This window comes from Ictalurus punctatus, chromosome 1 (assembly GCF_001660625.3).
Source record: "Ictalurus punctatus breed USDA103 chromosome 1, Coco_2.0, whole genome shotgun sequence".
In the NCBI taxonomy this organism is placed as follows: domain Eukaryota; kingdom Metazoa; phylum Chordata; class Actinopteri; order Siluriformes; family Ictaluridae; genus Ictalurus; species Ictalurus punctatus.
Window position 1 is genome coordinate 29,921,128 of NC_030416.2, and position 22,409 is coordinate 29,943,536.

At 39.7% G+C, this 22,409-nt stretch overlaps 1 protein-coding gene across 4 annotated transcripts in view; it reads right to left on the bottom strand.

Moving 5' to 3' along the window:
• nrp1a (neuropilin 1a) overlaps window positions 1-22,409 on the bottom strand; it is a 73,430-nt gene that overhangs the window by 5,396 nt on the left and 45,625 nt on the right. For 2 of the 4 annotated variants that reach the window (XM_053683773.1, XM_017479731.3), the window contains exons 7-12: window positions 17,491-17,646; window positions 12,283-12,427; window positions 8,102-8,433; window positions 6,372-6,516; window positions 2,607-2,717; window positions 602-649 (exon numbers count right to left, since the gene is read on the bottom strand). In XM_053683773.1, the coding sequence (XP_053539748.1) occupies window positions 602-649; window positions 2,607-2,717; window positions 6,372-6,516; window positions 8,102-8,433; window positions 12,283-12,427; window positions 17,491-17,646 (937 nt within the window). Of the gene's footprint in view, window positions 1-601; window positions 650-2,606; window positions 2,718-2,750; window positions 3,065-6,371; window positions 6,517-8,101; window positions 8,434-12,282; window positions 12,428-17,490; window positions 17,647-22,409 lie in introns of those variants that run through there. The other 2 variants (XM_053683781.1, XM_053683787.1) reach the window with 2 other exon arrangements.

The following is a 22,409-nucleotide window of genomic DNA, read 5'->3' on the forward strand; positions in this document are numbered from 1 at the left end:
AAAAGTTATTTCTCTTTTTCCATCTCGAGAGGATTTGGACTGTAGCTGCGGAAGGCATTGGGCATGAACATGTTTTACCAGAAGTCCAAAATCCTTCGCATAGCAAATAAACCACATTCAAAATGGAACAGACAGACCTGGTCAATATAAACACATCCAGACCACACACACGCTTTTGTTTTTGTAAAACAACTGAATAAAATTTCCTTGTGGGGACCAGCTAAACGTCCCTACAGACTCAGAACGTTCAGGTATTTCTATCCTTATGAGGACATCTGGTCCCCACCAAGATAAAAAAAAAAAACAATAACAAAAAAACAAAAAACATGTCACACCCACACACAACCAAAACACAACCTAATTAGAGAGAGCTGGATTGTTCTGTCCTCCCACTCAAGTTTTGGTCCATTAGCATGCAGTTGTATCTGTGTTAATGCTGAACCAGCTGAATTATAACAGCCGTCATTAACAATTATGCAACTCATAAATGTTCAATATCTACTTACAGCTAAGATAAAATAAAGGAAATGAGTACCGTATAATGGAAGGACAGAAAGAAATAAAAAATGTGAAAGCACATTTAACTGTTAAGCTGTCTCACCTGGAATGGGGCTCATCTCTGTAGTGGTCTCAGGAACAGTAGTGCCACCTGCGCCAGTGACAAAGTGAAATCAGACACACAGCCGGATATGGATCCGACTCAAAACACCTTAACAATTTGCACAGCTAAACTGAAGTTAATAATTTAAGCTGCATGTTCCTGTTAATTGATTAAAGGAGCAGTATGTAATTTTAGAGCCCTCTGCAATCACGGTGAAAACATTAACCGTCATTCCTCTTTACCAAAACATCCAATGAAATTATATTTGCTTACTGACTTTTAAAAAAAAAAAAAAATGCACAATGCTTAAAGCTGAAGTATCGAACTTTTTTGGGGGTAAAAATTTACAAAAAATAAATTATTGAGCAAATATGTACCAAAAAAATCAGTGTTTATAAGTGTCTCCTTACCTTATAGTAAGCTTATAGTAATGATTTATAATTCGAGCTGTCTGGTCGGATTTCACGGGAAACTTCAGTTTGACGTCATTTGTGTGGCCATTGACGTCACTGTGCCTTTACGCGGTTACGTCACGCCCGTAAACGGAAAGAAGGAAACACAGCCACTATATCGCGTGTGTGGGGGTTGAGGATGGTGGAGTGTTTGATGCTTATCCTTACAAGAGTTGCTTAGAATTTAAACTTGCCATCTAGATGACTGCTTTTAATTTGGATAGTCCTAAACACAATCATCATTGAGATCTGGGGAATCAGCTGTTGTCATAACCAAGAGGCCTCGAACGAGCCTACAGTCAAAAAGGGCGATCACAATCGACAGAGCCCGTGTTAAATGAGAATAAATATCGTCATGTCGTTTGAGAGGTGGCGAAAACTCAGAGATCTGAAGGGATTGAAGACTTGACGCAGAGATGGCTTTTATTCTGCTGAACAGTTAAGACATTCCAGTGGCTCAATAGTTAGCTAGCTAACATTAACGCACTTGTTCATTTGATCCAGCTAAGTATCAAGTTTCCTATGTTGTTGTTGTTGTTGTTTTTGTTGCTATGGTCAGTGTGGTAAATTGCACTTATTTTCTGCTAACTAGAAGAGAGAGAGCGAGAGAGAGGGAATGAGAGCAATTCACCTCTACTCCAAGAAAACCGTCACCTCTGTTGCCAAGTTTTGGAGCTAATATACAACCCATACGAATACCTCAAACCATTAGATTCATCAGTACAGATGAGCAGTGCCGAAGCACAACTCACGTTAAAAGTAATAACTCCACAAGTAACTTGCAGTTTTATGTTTCAAACTGAGATGGCGATAGAGAGGCATAAGTTCAGTACTGCAGCTTTAACTGGGGGTGGGTCTAATTTACGGGCTGGAAAAATTTACACAGAAGCCTGCAGTGACGAAACGAATCAGTTTCTACCTATTCCAACGCATATATCAGTGATTCATTTAACATGTTTCCAAGGTAGTATTGAAATGACATGTTTGTCATTGGTCTAGAAAATAATGAAAAATGTACAAACTGCACCTTTAATTTTACAAATGATGTTTGGATTAACATGTGAGGCATGTTAATGAGCCTCTCATTAGTCTAGAAGTGAATGAAAAATGACAACCTACAAAATTACAAACTGCACCTTTAATTTTAGAAGGGATTTTTAGATTAATGATAGCAATACTGCTTAACAAAAATCTGCCTCCCTTTAATATCATAGGCTACGCATAACACAGCAAACAGGGCAGCGATGGCATATAAACAGCAGCTGAAATCACATTTAAGTGTCTAAAATGAGGGTTTGTTCAGTTAGCATAAAGTTGAGTCAGGTGATAGGGGATATAATAGAAGCAATGAACCATGAATGTGCTCAAGTAAGCCTGCGTGCATGGGGTATGTGGAAAATGTGAAAAGGGCAACATGCTTAGCCAGAATGTAAGTAAGGAAAGGCTAGTTTTATTTTTTTTTTATTTAAAAAAAAAAAAAAAAAAGCTAGTTTAGGGTGTGTAGTTAGCATGCAAGGTGTAGTAAGGAAGGGCGCAGGCTCTGCTGTTAGCACCTGTCTGTTCGTAGTCATCACCTGTTCCACTGTGACAGTTGGCTTGCTCATCATCACACTCGTCGGATGGTGTGGTTGGGGGGACGGGCAGGGTGGGCGGCACTGTGGGTGCTAGAGAAAAGAGAGAGAAAGGCATTATTAAATGAAGAAAAAGCATGACATGATGAAACACACAAATCATGCACTAGTTACTTCTCCTGAGCCTTGTGTGTATGTATGTAATATGTGCCAGTGTGTGGCGTGTGTCTGGGTGCTGAGGTTTGGCTCTGCTCCTGTGGGTCCTGGCAGCCTGAGCAGCTCCACCCAGGGCTTGGTCTGTGTGTGAGTGTGAGGCAGACTCGGGTCTCTCATTAGTCAGATGTGTGTCCTGCTCCTTGTGGCTCTGCCTGCTTATGCTCACAGCTGGATTCCCTCTGTTTACTCACAACTTATAATGAGAGGCTCCTGAGTCTGCCAGGCTTTCAGCACGTTAGAGCGAGAGAGAGACAGAGACAGAGAGAGAGAGAGAGAGAGAGAGAGAGAGAGAGAGAGAGAGAGTAGAGAGGAGACGTGATTAGGGGTGATTACTGAAAGTTTGCTGGGTCAAAATATCCTGCTGCTGGATTTGTCCATAAACACAAGTTTAAAAGTTTATCTGTTCATATTGATTCGAATGATTTGAAGTAGCCAATAACGTTATACTGCAACAAACAGAGCGGATATTTCGTGCAATATAATCCATACGTCAGGGGTGTTCAACTAGAATTTGTGAAGGACTCAACAGACGAACAGACGAGACAACTTGAAGTGGGGAATAAATGCATACTTGTCTGTCTAATCACCCTGAAATGTTGTGGGTTTGTTTTTTGTAACAGACATTCACTAATCAGACGCTATGAAAGACTAATCAGACACTATGAATATATGAAGGTCTGTGAAAACATTTTCTTTTTTTAATGAGTTGCCTTCTGCTAAATAAATTAGTCACTGGAGTCACTGGAATTATGGTAAAAAAAAAAAAAAATTATATGTGGAATGCTTTGAATGCTGGGTTTGATTTGATTGTGAAGTTTGGGTTGGTTTCTTTCTCTAAATTCCTTCAGATTTGCTTCCATTTATTTAACCACAGTATGTAGTTAGATTTTTACATTTCTCTATGTAAAAGACTTCCTATTTGCTATATATTGTATGTTAACTACATAGGGTGTAACTTATACCTTTCTCACAGTACACTGGCAGTACACTGGAAATCAACTTATCAAACATTTTAAATGAAAAGGATCATTTTAAATGAAAAGGATCATTATAAATGAAAAGGAATTATTTCATCGTCGCAAGTCTTATAAGATTAGTAAGGACACTGTTGGGTTACTGTATGCAGAGTATCGTGACTCTGTGTTTAGGTACTGGTAAGCAGGACAATGGGAAATAATCCTAATACTAATACTTAGAAATAATTATGCCAATTCTAAAAACCCTGAGTGTTTACTTTCATATGAGCCATTAAACACTAATGTGAAATGTGACATCACAAATAAATTCAATCCTGAACGCGAGCACCACCAAAACAAGCGGAACTTCTTAACCTCTGGTAAAAAGAGTTAATGGCATTCTAAACAAGAGACCCCATTAAGTTAATTACATGAAACTAAAAGTGCTAAAAATAAATGCCTTTTAAATACAGCAACCAGGCAATAAGCAGTTGTGGGACCTTTTATTTCTATAGATTTATGAGTTGACTAAAAGTGATGCAAGGAACATTATATGTTCCATTCCTACATATTTGTATACAATCACAGAGATCTGAATAATATTCAAACACATAAATCTGTTCTGATTACATTCTAGCACCCTGCTGTTATTCGTACAGGTGTGGATGGTGTATTTCATGATATACTATACTCTCGCAAAGAGAGAATGGAGGAGTATATATAAACTGTTGTGAATTGTCTGTATGTGTGTGGTGCGTGAGTGTGTGTTATTGGCTTTGCCAGTGAAAACAATCTATCATCCAGCTAAAGCCCACAGTGGGACACCGTAGCTTACATAAGCCAGCTTCAGTGATTCCAAGAAAGCCAATATGTAAATCCACTTAATGCTGTCTCAACAGAGAATGTTCTCTTAACAAACCTAAATGAGCTCAAAGAGTGAGGGTGAAAGAGAGAGCAAGGGGTGTAGCGTGCCGGAAAGAAAGGAGAGAAAAGCGAAGGACGAATAAAGGACAGACCTGTATCCACCCTTAATGACTTGCAAATGAATTCTTTTTTTTATTTATAGTTATCATGTGATCTTGAGTGGTGTCCAAGATTGATTATTTTGTAATGCTATTCTCAGTTGACTGTCATGTTAGTCTATTTTCATTTTAGCTAATGGTTTCCTACATTACTGCGACTACCGGCTGATAGTGGTGCAGAAGGAATTAGCCTTTGCATCAACGCTACCAAAAGAGAGCGATGCAGCAGCGCTTTAATACTTCGGTCTGTCCAGCTCCCTCACTTCCTCATCATTACACTTTGCCCAAACATATCAGCATCCAAAGCTTCAGCATTCATGCTAATACCATCACGCTTGTCATCTTGTAGCTTGCTAACTAACCAAGCAGGGTATCTGCCATAACCCAGCATAACTGCATTGTACAGCTGCACTGCATTCTGGGAACACCATTTGCTGTCTCTCCTACTTCTACAGCTGAATTTTCAATAACATGACATCGAACATCACTGGAAAATGGTGACGTTCTTGATCTTTTGTTGAATCTTGACTGTCGTCCATTATGTAACACTATTTTACCTGTGAGCAATGTCCCCCGTGACATCAGTGCGACACACTCCTGCTAACTTCTCGTGGTAATAACATAAATACAGCCACTAAACATGTCTACTTTACTAGAGATCCTGATCCTTACTAGAGATCCTGATCCTTTCTGATCTCCGGACCTGCCTGATCCGTTTCGGATGTCCTGCCTCTGGATGGAGCTCTAATCTACACCAATTCCAGACTGCTGGGACTACGGCTGCTTCTAAGGCCATACAGACTTCATATAAGTCAATAATGAACTTTTTCACAATATCTGTTGTTACCCAGATGAGGATGGGTTCCCTTCTGAGTCTGGTTCCTCTCAAGGTTTCTTCCTCTTAAAACATCTTAGGGAGTTTTTCCTTGCCACCGTCGCCACTCAGTGGCTTGCTCAGTTGGGATAAATTCGCACCTTTAATATCTGTATACCGTGTTGATATTTCTGTAAAGCTTCTTTGAGACAATGTCTATTGTAAAACGCGCTATACAAATAAAATTGAATTGAATTGAATGTCACATATATAACAAAAACATGTTTAATGTCTTTCAGGGTGGAGTTTTCCGTTAGAACATAAGGACGGGATTTGCGGAGGATGGATTGTATATCCGCTCTGCTCTTTAGAGGGTCCCTGTCATTAGAGAGGGCCATACGCTGACGCTTATTTAGGCAAAAGAAATCCTTTGATGGTGCATGTGTGGGACAACTGCACTAATCCTGAAAAAATCCGAACCCCGGGGCTTCGCTTTCTACCCTCTCGAGTGGATCCGCTCAAGTTCAGCCAAGCAGCATCTGTATTTATTCCTCCATGGCGAGGGACCACACAGTGGGAATTTCAGCTGTTTTTATTTCATTTGAAATCCCTTTAGTTTGCCACTGATTTGTTTGCTTTTCCCATAGAAAGTAGGACATTAGCACGGATGAGAGAGTGACATAGACAGATAAAAGAGAGAGAGATAGAGATCGAGAGAGTATACTGTATGTAGACCTACCTTTAAACTCACAGCCCAGCAGCTCTAGTCTCAACCCCATGCCTGTTGGTGTAGCTCTGTCTGGATAAACTCGAATATAGCGTGTCAAGATGGGCTCCACTGTCCTTAATACCGGTGTATCGTAGTTCATATTCCCCTCGAAAAGCTGCACAAGGACAGAGCGAAAGAGCACGAGAGGCAGAGAGTCATTATGATATCGAGTATACAGTACATGTGAATTCAGCCATACTGTACATTTCAGCGCTTTCTTTATCACGGTGAAAAGAGGAAGCAGTGGCACAGAACTGAGAATAAAACAACCAAAAGCCTTAAACCAGTCAGTGATTGACATCTGAAGTGAACATTAGCGGTAAAGCCTGCTAGCTACCAGAGCAGCAGGGTGTCTCGCTCGGGGAAATCTCCTATTGCCTTTCACTTCAATTTCAGCAGACTCTTTCTCCACAGCGCAATACCGCAAGAGAATGAGAAACAGAGGGAGAGAATTAAAGAGAAGGAGAGACGCACGCTCCGGTAATGAGAAAGGTCTACAACAGTAACGCCATGAAAGAGAATTAATGGGCTTCACTGTTAACTTTTCCCGTCTCCTTCAAGCTCGGATAGAAGGACAGAGTAGAAGATGAGAGAGAATAGAAAGGAGGTACTGTATAACTAGGACTTTTAAATCAGCTACAGAGGCCTTTATGCTAGATCTCTGCTGGTGTATTCTGACGGGCATGAGGTGTTTCTTCTCTTCGCTCTTTCTGAGGGCAGCGTGGCTGAACAGCATGCACAATGCATACCAATGAGGCATTAACACATTTACAGTCAGCTGCTGCAAATCCTCCCTCCTCATCCCCCCCAACCCCCCCGCCCATCCATCCTACTTACCAGAACTGCAAAGCATTTTATGCAGGAATCTAGAGTGAGTGGAAAGGAGCAAAAAATTTGAAGGTAATTTAAGTCAGCATACCGTAATGTATTTTTTTTGTTGTTGTTGTATTTATAGTAACTGAGATCTGAATCCTATCATATCAGCGGTCTGATATGAAAAGGCCACGCCACATGAATAATTTAAAACATAAAGGAGATTAAAATCTACTGCATGGAAAAATGGGGAACTGGTCCAAAATTGTATCTCCAACCTTTCAACCTTGTAAGATCTGGTACTGTATATTTCCTCTAGGGAGGGATTTAAAAAATATAAATTGTGGGGGTGCCAATAATTTAGCAAGAAAAAAAAAATGCACTCATTGAGAAGCCTTTTCTGTTTAGAAAAGAACTGTGTTTAAATAAAACTTTACATGTGTACTCATGTGTTTCATTTTATACTATCAACACAAGCACGAATAATTCGTGAAGGGTACCAAAGGTACTTCAATGGTACATTTACATGAAGGGTACCAAGGGTACTTCACTTCACTGTACCATGATATTTAGGGTTGTTAGGCAATGCCACTTCTTAAAAAAAGAAAGAAATTTATTTAAAAAACAAAACAAAAAACATTAAGTAGAAAACTGATACAAAAAATAGATCTTGGCATGACTCTTCTTGTAACAGAGGAAGTAGTAAGTGTTATACCAGCACTAACACCTAGCCATACTTACAATGTTGGTAATACATCACAATAATCAAGATCATATTTGATAATTATGAGTTTGGGAGTTTTGTCATCATCAGAATACACTAATAAAAATCAAGATATACTTTTCTTTTATATATATCACTAAACCTCAGCAGCTATTCTTCTCACCTTGGGCTTGTTACTGTTGGCCTCCATCACCATCTTCCAGTCAGAGCCGTTATTGCTGTAGCCCAGACGGAACTTCTTCATAAAGACCTTGTTCTCGCGGTGCTTCCCTCCCTGGATGATCAGACCGCGCACGAGTTTCTCCTGACCCAGGTCCACCTGGAGCCATTCGTCCATGTATGACTGAGGTTGGGGCAGTAGAGTCCATCCTGAGCGGCTGGTCAGTAGCCGAGCGTTCTCCGGCACCCAGCTGCGGTCCGTGTGTGAGGAAGCGGTGATCTGGTCATCGGTGATCAGGCCTGAGACCATTCCCAGCATGCCTGAACATGGGTATTCTGTTTGGAGATAAAGAAGAAGGAGGGAAGTAAAACACAGGTGGAGGCACACAATGAGGAACTTGGGCACAACAATGTTCGCAGCTGATGAAATACGATGAAGGAGCGAGATGAACCATGGAGAGAGAATGTATTATTGGCTGTCTACAGCTGTCTCAGTGAGCTTTGGAGAAACAAAAAATCTTGGATGGAGCTCTGGATGGAGCACAGAAGGGCATCTCCAGAGATGGAAACATGAGAAAGAGAGCAAAGAGACAGCACCCTAGAGAAAATGAAGAAACAGCATGCACAGATAAGCAGTAAACCTCCTCCATCCTCTCTCCCCTCTCTCTGTTCTGACCCCTTGCATATTAACTTATCCGCCTGCGGTGTTTGTCTCCAGGTATCTAATTAAAACTCTCCTCTCCTCTGGCGCTTCTACCTTTCACATCTGAGTTTCTAGTTTTCATGCACCAAGTTTCTCTCCCCCTCCTCCAACCCCTTTCTTTTGTCTTTGATATTCTGCGCTCCCATTTGGCTTGTTCTTTTATTTTTTCTTCTTCTGTCTTCAACACTATAGCACCTTCGTGTGGTGTATCTGTCTCCATGTTTCAGTTCAGTTCAATTTGATCATAATAGACATTGTCACAAATTGGACATCTGGATGCAGATTTAGATCCCTAATGAGCATGTTTCAGTGGCAAGGTAAAACAACCCTGAGACAACATGAGAGAGAAACCTGACTAATCAAACATCTGATTATCAAACATTCAGTATACAGATGTTGTAGTGAGGGAAAGCAAGTGCGATGTTTGGGAAAAGGGGTGGGAGTGAAATGATCCACTATGAGTCTTTTGGGAAGTGCAAATCTTTAGGATATCCATGTGGTATCATCCACAGGAGAGTCTTAAGTTTACAATCTTTGCAGAATGTATGGAGCCTTGAGTGAGTATTGATGTATTTGTTTGTATTTAAAGGGAAATTTCCAGTCACATAGACTCTATATGCATGGATAAACACATAAGCCACTCTTTAAGAAAAAAAAAAAAAGGCTTTTTAAATTCATGACCTGTCACAACATTATAATCTAAAATCAGTTCAGTTCCTGTGAATCGGGAAAGCATCAGAAACACTTTGAGATGTGTCACAGATGGACTTAATGCAGTGTGAAATACCAATGCTGCCTGTGCAGCTCTGGAACGGATAAACACGCATCCCTGCCATGTTCAGATGTGCTCCAGTGTGAGCTTCAGAGAGCAAAAAAAATTGTAAAATGATAGTGGGTTACAGTATTATTGGTCAAAGAAACTAGAATTACAATTAAGTTGGAATTTACTCTCAGAATCAAGTTGAATATTTATCCCGGGCTTTCATAACCACACATTGTTTAGTTTCACTGTAACGTTGTAAGTCGTTACTATAGAAACGATAATGTACAGGGTGTCCCATAAGTCCAGCATCATAGGAGAAAAAGAAAGAAAGAAAAATGACGGTAAAACTAAAGCATTTATTTACAGAACTTGCTCAATATGTCCACCAAGAGGAGAATTATTCGGACTCATTTGTTCTTACTCAGATACAGCTTGGTCTGTAAAAAAATAAAAAAATATATACAGTAACCCTATGAAGCTAGATTTAGACCCTGTATTAGAGCGAGCGTGTTAATATAATCCTGGGATCAGAAATTGCAATCTGTCAAAGCTGCTTTTATAGACATTTAATAAACACCAAATAGAAATAAAAATAAAAAAAACACTTTAAAATAACACATATACGGGTTAATAGGGGACACTGTCTTTTAAATAGAAATCTACGGCTGCAGAAATGTTTGTTTTCCATTTTATTATCCAGTGTGATTAAGAATGTTTGTACACCACATTAGAAATGTCAATGTGTTTTAAAGACACTATTTAGACTTATAAAAGTTTGTCATTTGGACAATTCGGATTACTTCGGAAAAATTACAACGTTTTAAGGACCTACAGACACCCTGACTCGTGGTGCCGAATGAGTCCCTTTGAACCAATCGACTTATTTGGTCTTGTAGACACATTTATGGAGTTTCTTTTGGAAGTGCTTTTTGGGATGTTGATGAACTGCGGGTACACGTGTGTGTGTGTGTGTATGTCATTGCGTGAGTTGCCGGTCTAGCTGCAGCGATCGGGTTGGGTGTGTAGAGCAGGGTGGCGGCACGCACAGATGTCCTTATTTACAAACAATCCGAGGAAGTTTATTAAGGGCTGTGTGGATGTGGAACGACTGTAACACATGACATCTACTGAGCATGCTCATCAACACACCACAGTCTGCTCCTGCACTTTAACACACACCACTCCAGTGTTATATACTGTGATAACCATGCTTGGGTTAGACGCTTTCACATGCAGGGCCATCAACTCGGTATGGTTGGATTATTGTGTGAAGTGTATTGAAACTAGAAACAATTTCCCCAGAGTTGAACTGAAAGGTCAAAGGTTTACACTGTCATATCGTATAATATCAGCATTTTAAAAGGAAAGTAAATAAATATATACTTTTATTGACTCGTCAATGGAAACATTTAAATGATTTTAAATACATTTCATATACCCATATACCTACAAGTATTTATTACATATGAATGAACCATAATGTAGAGCTTATTATATATATATATATATATATATATATATATATATATATATATATATATATATATATAGATAGATAGATAGATAGATAGATAGACATTATATGTGAATAAAATGTATAAAATTCAACTGAAAACAAAGTATAGTATAGTATCAATTCATATACACTATATTCTATGCTTTACATGATTTTTCCATTTTTTTTAAGGTTTGTGAACGCCCAACTTTCCAAGGTGGCCGCATCATCAGAGGGAACCCGCAGCACACTGATGATGTCACAAGGAAGCCTGAGCTCTTGTGATGTGTTTAAAATGTGGTGCGCTTATCCACCCTAAACATGGCGGCCACAGCTGGACTCTGGCATTTCATCAAACCGAGCACACACACACACACACACACACACACACACACACACACACACACACACGCACACACACACGCACACACATGCACGCACATGCAACCAACACTAAATTTACCCAAGAGTATACAGAGGATAAAAATAGAGGCACTGAATGTAGGATGTATATTAGATTGATAGTATACACACGTCCTCTCAGCAGGGATTCGCTCATGACATGAAAGGCTTCATAATCAAAACGCTGCTGAGGGTGGAGCCATGCCAAAACATGCAGATGAGCATGCAAATGAGAGCCGAGCCAGCTGGGACTGTGCGACTGGTGACTGAGGAGCCATGCATTTATAATAAGAATGTAACATGCGTGTGTGAGTGTGTCTGGTGGAAAGGCTGAAGCTCTGGGGAGGGTTAGTGGGTTCAGAGGGGAGAGAGCAGAAGTGAGAATGTTGTACTCTCTCAGAGGAGAAGTAACCATGCCTACAGTGGATGCCATTCATTTTAAATGAAGAACATCCAAACATAAGAGTTTCGAATCCGTAAGCCTCTTTAGCACATGAGGGCTCATCTATAATGCAGAAGCAACCCCCACATCCTATGGTTAATAAAAGAAAAACAGCACACTCTTGCACAAATCTTTCAGCACGACGAATAAACATTTCTCCTCACACATGCCAGGAGTGTGCAAAAAATGTAAACAATGTAGATGAGAGATTTACAGACCTTTAGAGAAGAACATGCACTAAGCACGGCTTCTGTCTTGTACGCTAATCATATTTAAATTCTTACATGTAAACGATATGTTTGACAAATCGCAGCTGCGTAAACTGAGGTAAATCGATAGGCTCTGAAGTTTGGGCACTGTTTAACAGTCCGGAAACCTACCTGAGATCTTACAGCCATATACTTCGAAGCGCAGAGCAATGCCCGTCTCCCACGAGTAGGGTCGTATCCGGACGTAGCGTGTCAGCGTGGGTTTGGGCAGCAAGGTCTTCACGACATCTGTGGGGTTGGTGTTGCCCAGGAAAACCTGCCAGAGAAGCAACAAATCCCACATTCATTATTAACACGCTTTCTGGAGACAATTCATCAAGGACAGACCGCAGAAGCCTGGAGATTGTGTAGCTTTCTATCATATAAACATAGCAACTGGACTGGATTATATTCAGCACATTATACTGGGAGATGATGCAGTAAATATGATAATAATTACAATTAACATTTGTGCGAAATACCTCAATCTCAATGTGTTTATTATATAATGACAGTTAGAAAAACAACAACATCAACTTGTTAACAAACCTGCTTTATCCAAACCAGTTAATAAAAGCAGACTGGCAGAACATTTTGGATCCAAGAATATTCAATATCTGGCTCCGAATGTGAAGCTGTTTCCATTTTAACGTTTACATAACATTTTTTAAATAAAAGTTCCCAGAACAAATATCTGGAAGAAAAACACACCATTTTCCTTCAACATTTTGAGTTTACACTAACATGTTCATTTCTGGAGTTGATTTAATTTTCTATAAGAACAGCTAAGACAGTAGTTCCAGCTGCAAGGCAAATCACAAATCTATACTAAGGCGCTTGTTGTAATACGTGATTGTTACATTCTGTAGTAACGACTTGTATGACTTGTATGGTGGACGCTCCACATAATCTAATAAGACTAATAACGAACAAATATACAAAGTTTAACAAATAAGCTATAAGGAGACATTTATTTCAAATGTATGGAAGGAGGTTCCAGTGGTGTTTCACCACAAGTTCCATAATATTAAACATGACTATAAATGTATACAAATACAAAGTGTATTAAGTTATCACTGGTAAATTACTGTGGTATAAGAAGGATAAACCACTTCAGGATTTGCTGAACTTGGTGATGGGTTGCTGATTATTTTCCTCTAACAACACACATGGAGTCTTGTATGAGCAAACCATCTTCTAGATCACTTCAGGCAAATTATTTTTAGAACATTGAAGCCAACCCTTCTCAGAACCTGTTGAATACTTACAGAACATTCAAATGACTTTCTATATTAGTAGGGAAGGGTGTTTATATTTATGCTTTTTTTCCAAGTGAGCACTTCAAATGAAATTAAACACATTAAATACAAGTGTACTGATGGATTAAACAGGAACAAGAGGTTCAGTCAGCATTAAAGCTAACCACTTTCTGTTCATTTATTGAACTGTACATCCTGTTCCTGCTGCATTCTCTGTTTGTATGAGTCATTTCTAGCCAGCGTCTTGCTCCGATAGGCTGCTGGTAGGCAAAGAAAGAAACAGAGGGACTGTTTGCATGCAAAATATATTAGCAGCTACAATAAAAGTTTTAACAATATTAAATTTTACACAGCTCCATAATTTAGTGTTGGTTATGAATTCAGCTCCCAACATCGCCGTCTGTGAAGAAATACACAGGGAGGCTTTGTTCTACTCGTCAGTGGTTCAAAGTCCACAGTTAAAGTTCAAGCTCTGTCCAATTATGGTTCTGTCCATGTGGTCACTGTGCTAAGTACAGCTCATTTAGTGGCTTTGTCAGATATCGTTACATCTCCCAGATCTAGTTTGAACTGACAGCTAAAGTGTGTTCAACACGGGAGGGAAATCCTACATGCCAGACGAAAGGAAAAGGGTTTGGAGGGAAAAGCCTTGTTTTTCCTCTCTCAAAACAATACACACTTCTCAGTCTGCATGTCACTGAATATACTCAAGAGCACGGAAATGTCTCCGAGTTCATGCCTTATTCTGATGAACTCCCTGAGCGTATTTCTCCAACCTTGCCATATCGACTTGAATGCCTTTGACCTTTCAGCATGTTGTTATTTGATTGAGATAAATATGATGAGATGTGGCTGCGTGATCCAGCCCTACACACGCAGAGCACTTTGATCTGTCTATTTGTATATACTAATGCGCTTAGATGTACAGTACTTATGGATGTCTGAAGCAGTGAGACCACAGCATGTGCATTCTACCTGTAGTCTACGCCACTATTCTTTATTCTCACTGCTATCTCAGGTCTCTGGGTGCAGCTTGTCATATGTGTATGAGGCAGAGAAGAACACAAGGGGCTCGCTTTAAATGTCACACCGAAGCTCCATCCAATTGCACAAGCTATTAAAAGCCTTTTTTGGAGAGAATGCAGCAACCACAAAGGCAAACTGCAACCTCAGCGGTCTGCAAATGGGCCCCTTTCTCACTAAAGCACTTTAGAGCATCCAAACAGAGAGAGAGAGAGAGAGAGAGAGAGAGAGAGAGAGAGAGAGAGAGAGAGAGAGAGAATGCTCTGAACTCTACAGTGAAGGCTTTATATAAAGGGAATTGTGATTTTAACGGGGGGTCAAGGAAGAAACTGGGCCTTAGGGATTACACACAACAATACACATCACACATTAGAACACACACAACTTTAGTCTATTTAAACACTTTCTGATTTAATATAAGACAAAAGAAGGCAGAAAGATGCACATCTACACCTGATAACTATTTGACCAGGGAGTCCTAATACAGAAGGAGGACCAGCTGCTCAAACACACAACTCTTTCCCTCAGTCCTTTTTCCATCCAAAAGCTTCTGTTTATTAATCTCTTTGTTGTTTGGTTTCATTCTTAAGTGATGAAATCCCCACCACAAATGTTGACATCATTCAACACTCACAAAAAGAACAAAAATAAAACCCTCCCTCAGCCTGTCTGGCTTCTGTGGTTGTTTTGGAGTTGTTTTTCATGTTTTTTTTTTTTTTTGTTGTTTTTTACTGCGCTTGTAAATTCATTCAATCTCAGAAAGCGTTAGCATTCCAGGCTCGGGGAATAATGGCGTCTGAGAGACGCGAGTGAGCATGGTGGTCTTTTTGGAGACGGATACGTCATGGATACTTGGATACACACGAGTAGTCTGTTGGCACTGACACTGACAAATAGGCATAAAATGATACAGTGAAGTCTGTTCTGAATTAATATCTATACCAGGCTGCACGATAGATGTGCAAAAATCATCAGCATGATTTAGAGTCATAGTTTCAGATGCACATTTTATATAGCAGTCGTCTCACTGGAGTGCTGAGAGCTTGAGATCTGAAGTCTCCGGGTTAAAAATGTAAAGTAGAACTTTAAAGGCATTCTTCTTCTGTAGCGTGACGTATTTCTGAGCTGGATATGGAACGACTGAATTGGGTAAAATGTTAGAAATAGATTTTTTTTTCTCCACCACATGTGCATGATGATGCAGTCAAATATCCAAAGACATAAATGTGAGCAAAGTTCATTGTATTTTGACCGACGAACAAGAATTTATATGTTGTTTCTTAACGCTTTTTACCAGAGACCAAAACAACAAAATTTCTGCCTGTTTTGGCGGTGCCCGTGTTCAACATCGAATTTATATGTGATGTCATACTCAACAGTAATGGCTCATATGAAAGTAGACATTCAGGGCTTTAAGTTTAAATCATCATTTTATTGTGGCAGTTTAACTGTGTGTTTTACTATCAAAAATGCTTGAACTGTGCTGTCCATTTTATCTCTGTACCAGTGTTATTGTGGACAGCTGTGAATTGTTTGCCCAGCAGGGGGCTCACACTCCGCCCCTTTCTCATCGCCCTGCTCACCAGCAGCTAAACACACTTGAGACATGATACTCAACGCACAGAAACCCAACAGTGTCCTGATTAATCTTATAACAGACTTGCGGCAATAAAACAATTCATTTGTTTGTACTGATTGAAAAATGACAGGTAAGTCCATTTCCATTTCACCGGCAGAAGGGAACGCAAGTGTACTGTGAAAAAGGGTTCATTGATTTATATTGATGAATCACACACAATACAACCTGCAACATGAACTATCAAGGTAAAATAAAAAGATCAGTTTTGATTTCAGGCTGCCTTTAAATAAGAAGTACGTGACGAGTACGTAGCATACTGTTACCACCTTGAAGCTGACGATTCCGACAGAATGCTCATAACAGCAAGTGCTTTATTCCTGTTATACCACAGCAATTTGCCAATAAGTACAATTTTTTACTCATTAAAGAACAACTCACTGTGCCTTTTATCTGTTTGTAGCTATGTATAATGTTATGGAAAGACTGTGAAACAAGTTAGCTCCTGTTATCACTTATGTTATAGCAGCTATAAAGAGTGATGCCTTCACCAGCCTGTCTTTTTCTAGCTTTTGAAGTTAATAAGGGAAAACACACAGTTTGTCATGTTACAGAGAAACAACAACACCCATTGTCCTAAAGCCTTAAGGTAATCTGTAGAGGATTTGCAGGGTTTTTCATGTATGCAATTTGCAATGCAATTCAATTCAATTCAATTTTATTTGTGTAGCACTTTTTTACAATGGACATTGTCTCAATGCAGCTTTATAGAAACATATAAACACAGGATACAGATTTTAGAAGTGTGAATTGATCCCTATTGAGCCAGCTGGTGGCGACGGTGGTGAAGGAAAACTCCCTAAGACGATATGAGGAAGAAACTTTGAGAACCAGACTCAGAAGGGAATCCGTCCTCATCTGGGTAACAACGGATAGTGTGAAAGTAAAGGAAAGTTCATCATGGTTTAATATGGAAAATGCAATTTGCAGTTTTTTCGTGAACAATGCAACAGCACAGAATTGTATTGCACGGTCTTTCACAGTGATGCTTGTTTGTAAATGAGACCTTTTACAGGCTGTACTCATGTTCGATTCATGCGAATCGAAGAGGACTTTGATCGAATGCGTGTTGTGATGACGTCACATGACACGTCTTGGCCCCAAATGTGTGGAAAATCTAGAGTAATTTTGAGAGATTGCAAGATCCTCAGAATATTGCGAAGTTTGCTTGATTTTGCGTTCGTTTCTGCGATGGCAGAATCGTGAAATCCTGGAGCGACTGCTTTCCCGCTGACTGTGACAAAGCACTGACACTGGAGGGTTAAGATAAACTTTGCTGGAACTGCAGTCAGGGCTGCTGTTATTTAAAAATTAACCAACACCTTCTGACCAAGCAGACTGGAGAATTCAAAAGCACTGTGGTATAAGATGAGCTATAACACAATTTCAGGGTGATTGCCAGTGTTAATAAAGAGCTTGTACCTTCTGTTTGGAGCCTTCCTTCAGTGTGATCCAGTCTTCCCCGTTGGAGCTCACATCCACCTTGTAGGACTTCACAAAGTACTTTTTGTTGGTCTCCTGAGAGATGGCGCCTTGAATCCCGATGGCTGAGACGAAGCGCAGGAAACCCAGATCAACCTGAGTGAAGAAGGAAAGAGCCGTACAGTTAACGGAATGATAGTATAAAAGAAGAAGACTACTGTAAAACAGGTCTAACATGTGACGCTTTCATAACCATGTCAGGTACCTAGAAGGTATGATTGATTTAATGAAGCTGAGTTTAATAAAGGGTGGTGGTGGTGACGATTTAATTTCCTGTGATAAGACACAAGAGCTTATTGGATAACTGGGAGATATGAGACTTGTCTGGCTAAGTGACTAAAGCAGTAAAAATGCATAAAATAGGAGAGCTTTTCAGATGTGTGCTTTATGAAAAGATGAATGCTTCATAAATGAGTCATGAGCACTGTTATCATTATAGAGGGATACCAGTTTGGGGGGGGGGGGGGGGCACTATGTTTTACTGGCAGAGACTGAATGTACAGGAAGAGAGAGTGTATATGTGTTTTTGTTAGCAAACGTCTAGTTTTGCAGACTTTGCAGTTTCTCAGATTTAAGACAGACCAAGCAGGAGCACGTCTGTTAAACTAGTGACACAGACAGACTCTCACTCTCACATATATGTGCTTTATGATATTACAGTACACACGTTTTCATTATATCCATGAAAAACACATCCCGTCTTCCCTGTCCTGTCTCACTCCCTGTCGGCACAGATGGGCTAGACTAGACTGTACATGACCCTTTTACCCACGCATATAAAAGGGATTGATTTTGCAGTTTGTGCTCTTGGCTCTGTCTGATTGCTGGGATTAAACTTTTTTCTTGATTGTATGGTGATTTCCTCTACCCCAATAACATTACTGATATTACAGTTACATGTACAATTAATTGTACATGGAGAAAAGGGGGCTGGAAAAGCAAAAGTAGTGTGAGGGAGATATTTCTTTACTAAATATATGGGAAAAGGATACAGCAAAGGGCCATCACTTCCATCATATTTCATCATCAGGAAGTTGTGACAACACCTCAGACCAGGAAGTCTAATGTATATATATAATGTACACACAAACACAGGGAAGTGCTTGTGGAAGGTTCAGGTTAATTAATTGTGCATATATAACATTATAAGTCACAGAACACAAAAACTACACAAAATACTGCACTGTGCCCTAATTAGTAGGGTATACAGTGACTTACAATCTGACTGTCAATGGGCAAGGTAAAGTGACTCAGTGACACTGGAAACAGGGGATGAACTGAACTAGAGGCTATTTAGGAACCTACTAGCCTGCAGGTAAAAGGTTTGTCAGCCTGGTAGTAGCACATACAGTAATACATTTGTCTTTATGCTCAAGAAACTAATAAAGAATCTACTGAAAGTGGCCTGGGAACATCACTACAACCGTAACATCATTAAATTTATGCATTTACATGAAAATACAATCTGTTAAAGCCCCCATGTCATTCTGTCATCCTGTAAATGCTAGCGGCTAGTAAACTAAAGTACTTTGCATTTACAGGTATATTTCAGTATTAGTCTTAATTTACATTGTAGCCTGAGAATGAACCTGTCAAAATATGCTACGACAGGATTTTCATGACCAATACTAGCAAAATTAGCTAGCTAGCTAGTCTAACACACTGGTCCTGAGTGTGAAAACCACTAATCTGAATTAGCCAGCCAAGAGATGTGAACCATTAAAACCGTCACTATTTTGAGTTCAAAATTAGCACCAAAAGCTTCCAGTACTTTTCAAAACCTGTTTCAAACATCAGGCTCACGGAGCTGTGGAAGTGCTATAGTCTCTACATAGCAGCCATGGTAACTGCACATTAAAATCCTGGCTGGGTTTCGGAAGAATATTGCTGGCTGTTTTTCTTGACATGGCTTTCATTTCATATTAAACACTCATTCTACTGTAACGTCCAAGACATCCAAGCTAAGAAGAAAAACAGATGGAAATGTGCACCAACCGTCTAGTTCGCTTTTTTAAATGCCTCATTTCAGAGGATATAATGTACATTTAAAGAAATCGAACCAGATCCGCTGTTGCTGCTGTCTCACATTTCTTCTGCTGCATAAAATTAGAGTGAATATAATCCTCTGGTTTAAAGTATTTATTTTTAATAAGAGTGGAAACAAACACATAGAAACACCAGAGTGGGTTGAGAGTTGTCTATTTGAGTAGATGTGTGCCTGGATGAAGTCTGTGTGGCCTTGAGATTCCAGTTAGGACAGAACTATAGCCACATTTTCCTTTCAGAAATGATTCAATCTAGGCATTTTCTATTTGGCTATGCAGGGTTATTCAAGTCAAATTTGTGAAGGTCCATCTACATAAAATTCCTTGCTTACAAAAGGAACGGATAAGCAATGAACATGAATGGTGATAACTTTTTAATGCTTAACCATTGAGATTTAGTACATACCTATAAATAAGACACTTCTTTGGAAGTGGGAATGCTTTGTTTCTCTCTGGAGCTTTACGTTATCACTTTTGACTAGTGCAAAAGACTCTGAACACATGAGACGTTTGTTTTGAACATGAACTGGAGGATGGTTTATCGGGTTTAGCTGGTGTTAATCCATCATTTTCCTTGTTTATCTACAATATTTCTCCACCAAAATATATGGGTTCTGAGAAAAGTGGCTGGAGTTGGAAGAACAGGAACAAAATCTGCATCAGATTTCCCAACATCACATTGTCTGCCCTGGCTATACAGAGAGCAAAGAGCAGCATTAGCACAACTGAAAAGCCCTAATTAACTATAACACACAACCTCCCAGATGTTGGCGTGAATGCACTGGAAGCTTTCCAAAAGATTACAACAGTACCTTAAAAGGAAAGGGTCATGTATTGCACATTTCCCTGACCCTGACCTTTTTCACAGAGAACACCATGATCACACTTGTATGTCTCTATATCTGGACATGCACTCTACAGTCTACAGCCTGGGAAACGTCAGGTCAAACATTCCAGACTGCCACTGAGTAAAAACATCAATCATCGGTGAAAGTGTGTTTTGTTAAACAGAATGGATTTATGGACACGACTAAGAATTGCTAGTGGCTGTAACTATTGTGTGCGACTTGAACCCCTGAAGTCCACTGAGAATTGTGCCGTTTCAGTCTTTCATCGTTTTCTATTCTCTTTCTTCAGAATTGAGGCACTTGAGCAAGATGGAAAGCTGCTGAAATGCCAATCATTAGGCTTACAAGCTAGCAAGATCTAAGATTCGAGTATAATATAATATCAAGCCTTCTCATTAAACACATTGGAGTTCAACTCAAATAGAAAAAAAAAAACTAAGCACGCCATGCCTCCTATAAGAGTGAAGCTGCAAATGTGTTTATGACCCTACATATGATTTATAGCATTTCCATGACTCTTCTGTGGGGAAAAATCCTGTTTTTTCTCATTAATTATCTAATAAGAGGGCATGCATGACCACAGGCAACTTCTCATAATCTAATTGGCTAGAAATGTCATTCCACCACAGGGTATATACTGTGTCATCTTCTCAATATAAAAATGCCTGGTCATGGATCAGTTGTTATCTTTTCATATCCAAATGAATACAGTTATGCATCTGGAAAGGCTATCAAAGGTCCCTTATTTTTAGACTTACATTGGAGAATTCCCAACGAACGTGTAATGTATGTCAAGGCTAACTCTGGATTAACACTAGCTTTCCATGGCTGATACAGTATAGGCTCTGATTTTGGATCATAAATTCATTTTCCAATCCTGAGTACATCATCTAAGATGCAAGGACTAGATCTGGCACAGAACGAGTGCTTAAAAGCTACATCTGCTTCCACATGCAGAATAACAAGAGACTGCAGTCATTACACTGCTAAATAAAAGCCAAAAAAGTGGGAACAGAATTAGCCTGGGTTTGCTTTGTAGGCTGCCAGTTAAGCCTAGTGTGCAATTAGATTAACAAGGAGAGTGTGTTTTCACCACATTGAGGGTGTTTGAGGAGTGGGGTGTGTGTATCCGTGTTTGATGAGACTACTCTGGTGGTAGTGGATAAGATGAGTATGTTGAAATCCTCCTTTAACCCTGTCTTCCCCTTATTAAACTTTCGTCACGACCCCACCACGCACTCGTTACTCCTTCATGGTGAGCGCGTGGCATTATGCAGACTCTTTCTGGTCTAGCAGGTCATGCTGTTCTTTCACGTCTGCCATGGCGGTTTAATCTGGGGAATTTAAAGGGCCATGGTGCTTCAAAAGTTGATTCCAACTGTTATTTCTCTGCTAATAGGACTTGTGGGAGGGAATTTCATTCGCTGGAAAGCTGTTTGAAAACGATGTCGAGGAAAACTAGCAGCTTGTGCGAATGTAATCTGAATGCATAATTATATTGTGAATTATACTGTGATTTTCTGTTAGTTTCATTCTCCATATTTGCATTTCTTCCCAGTAACATGACAGGAAATAAATAGAAAAACCTCAGTATAAAGTAGTTGATCAGAATAATTACAGATTGTCTTATGTGTCTCAGATACAAATACCATCTGGCAGGGGTCAGAGAAGAGCAGTTAGTGGAGAAGAATTGAAGGGCAGGGCACCGAAATGCTTCAGTAAAGCAAACACAAACCTGGCCTGGCAGCTACCATGTGGCAAAGATCGGTTCATCCTTCAAGCCGTGCTTCTCCTTCTCTCGCTTGGCCCGTTACCACCTGGCTGTCATGACAGACTGCTCTAAAATTCCATTAACTACAGGTATAATTAATTCGCATTTTCATGAAAATTGTATTAGCACGCACTGCAAGAACAATAGGCAATTCCATTCATCACTGAATCTACCTGCCGGAATTAGCCTGTGTTA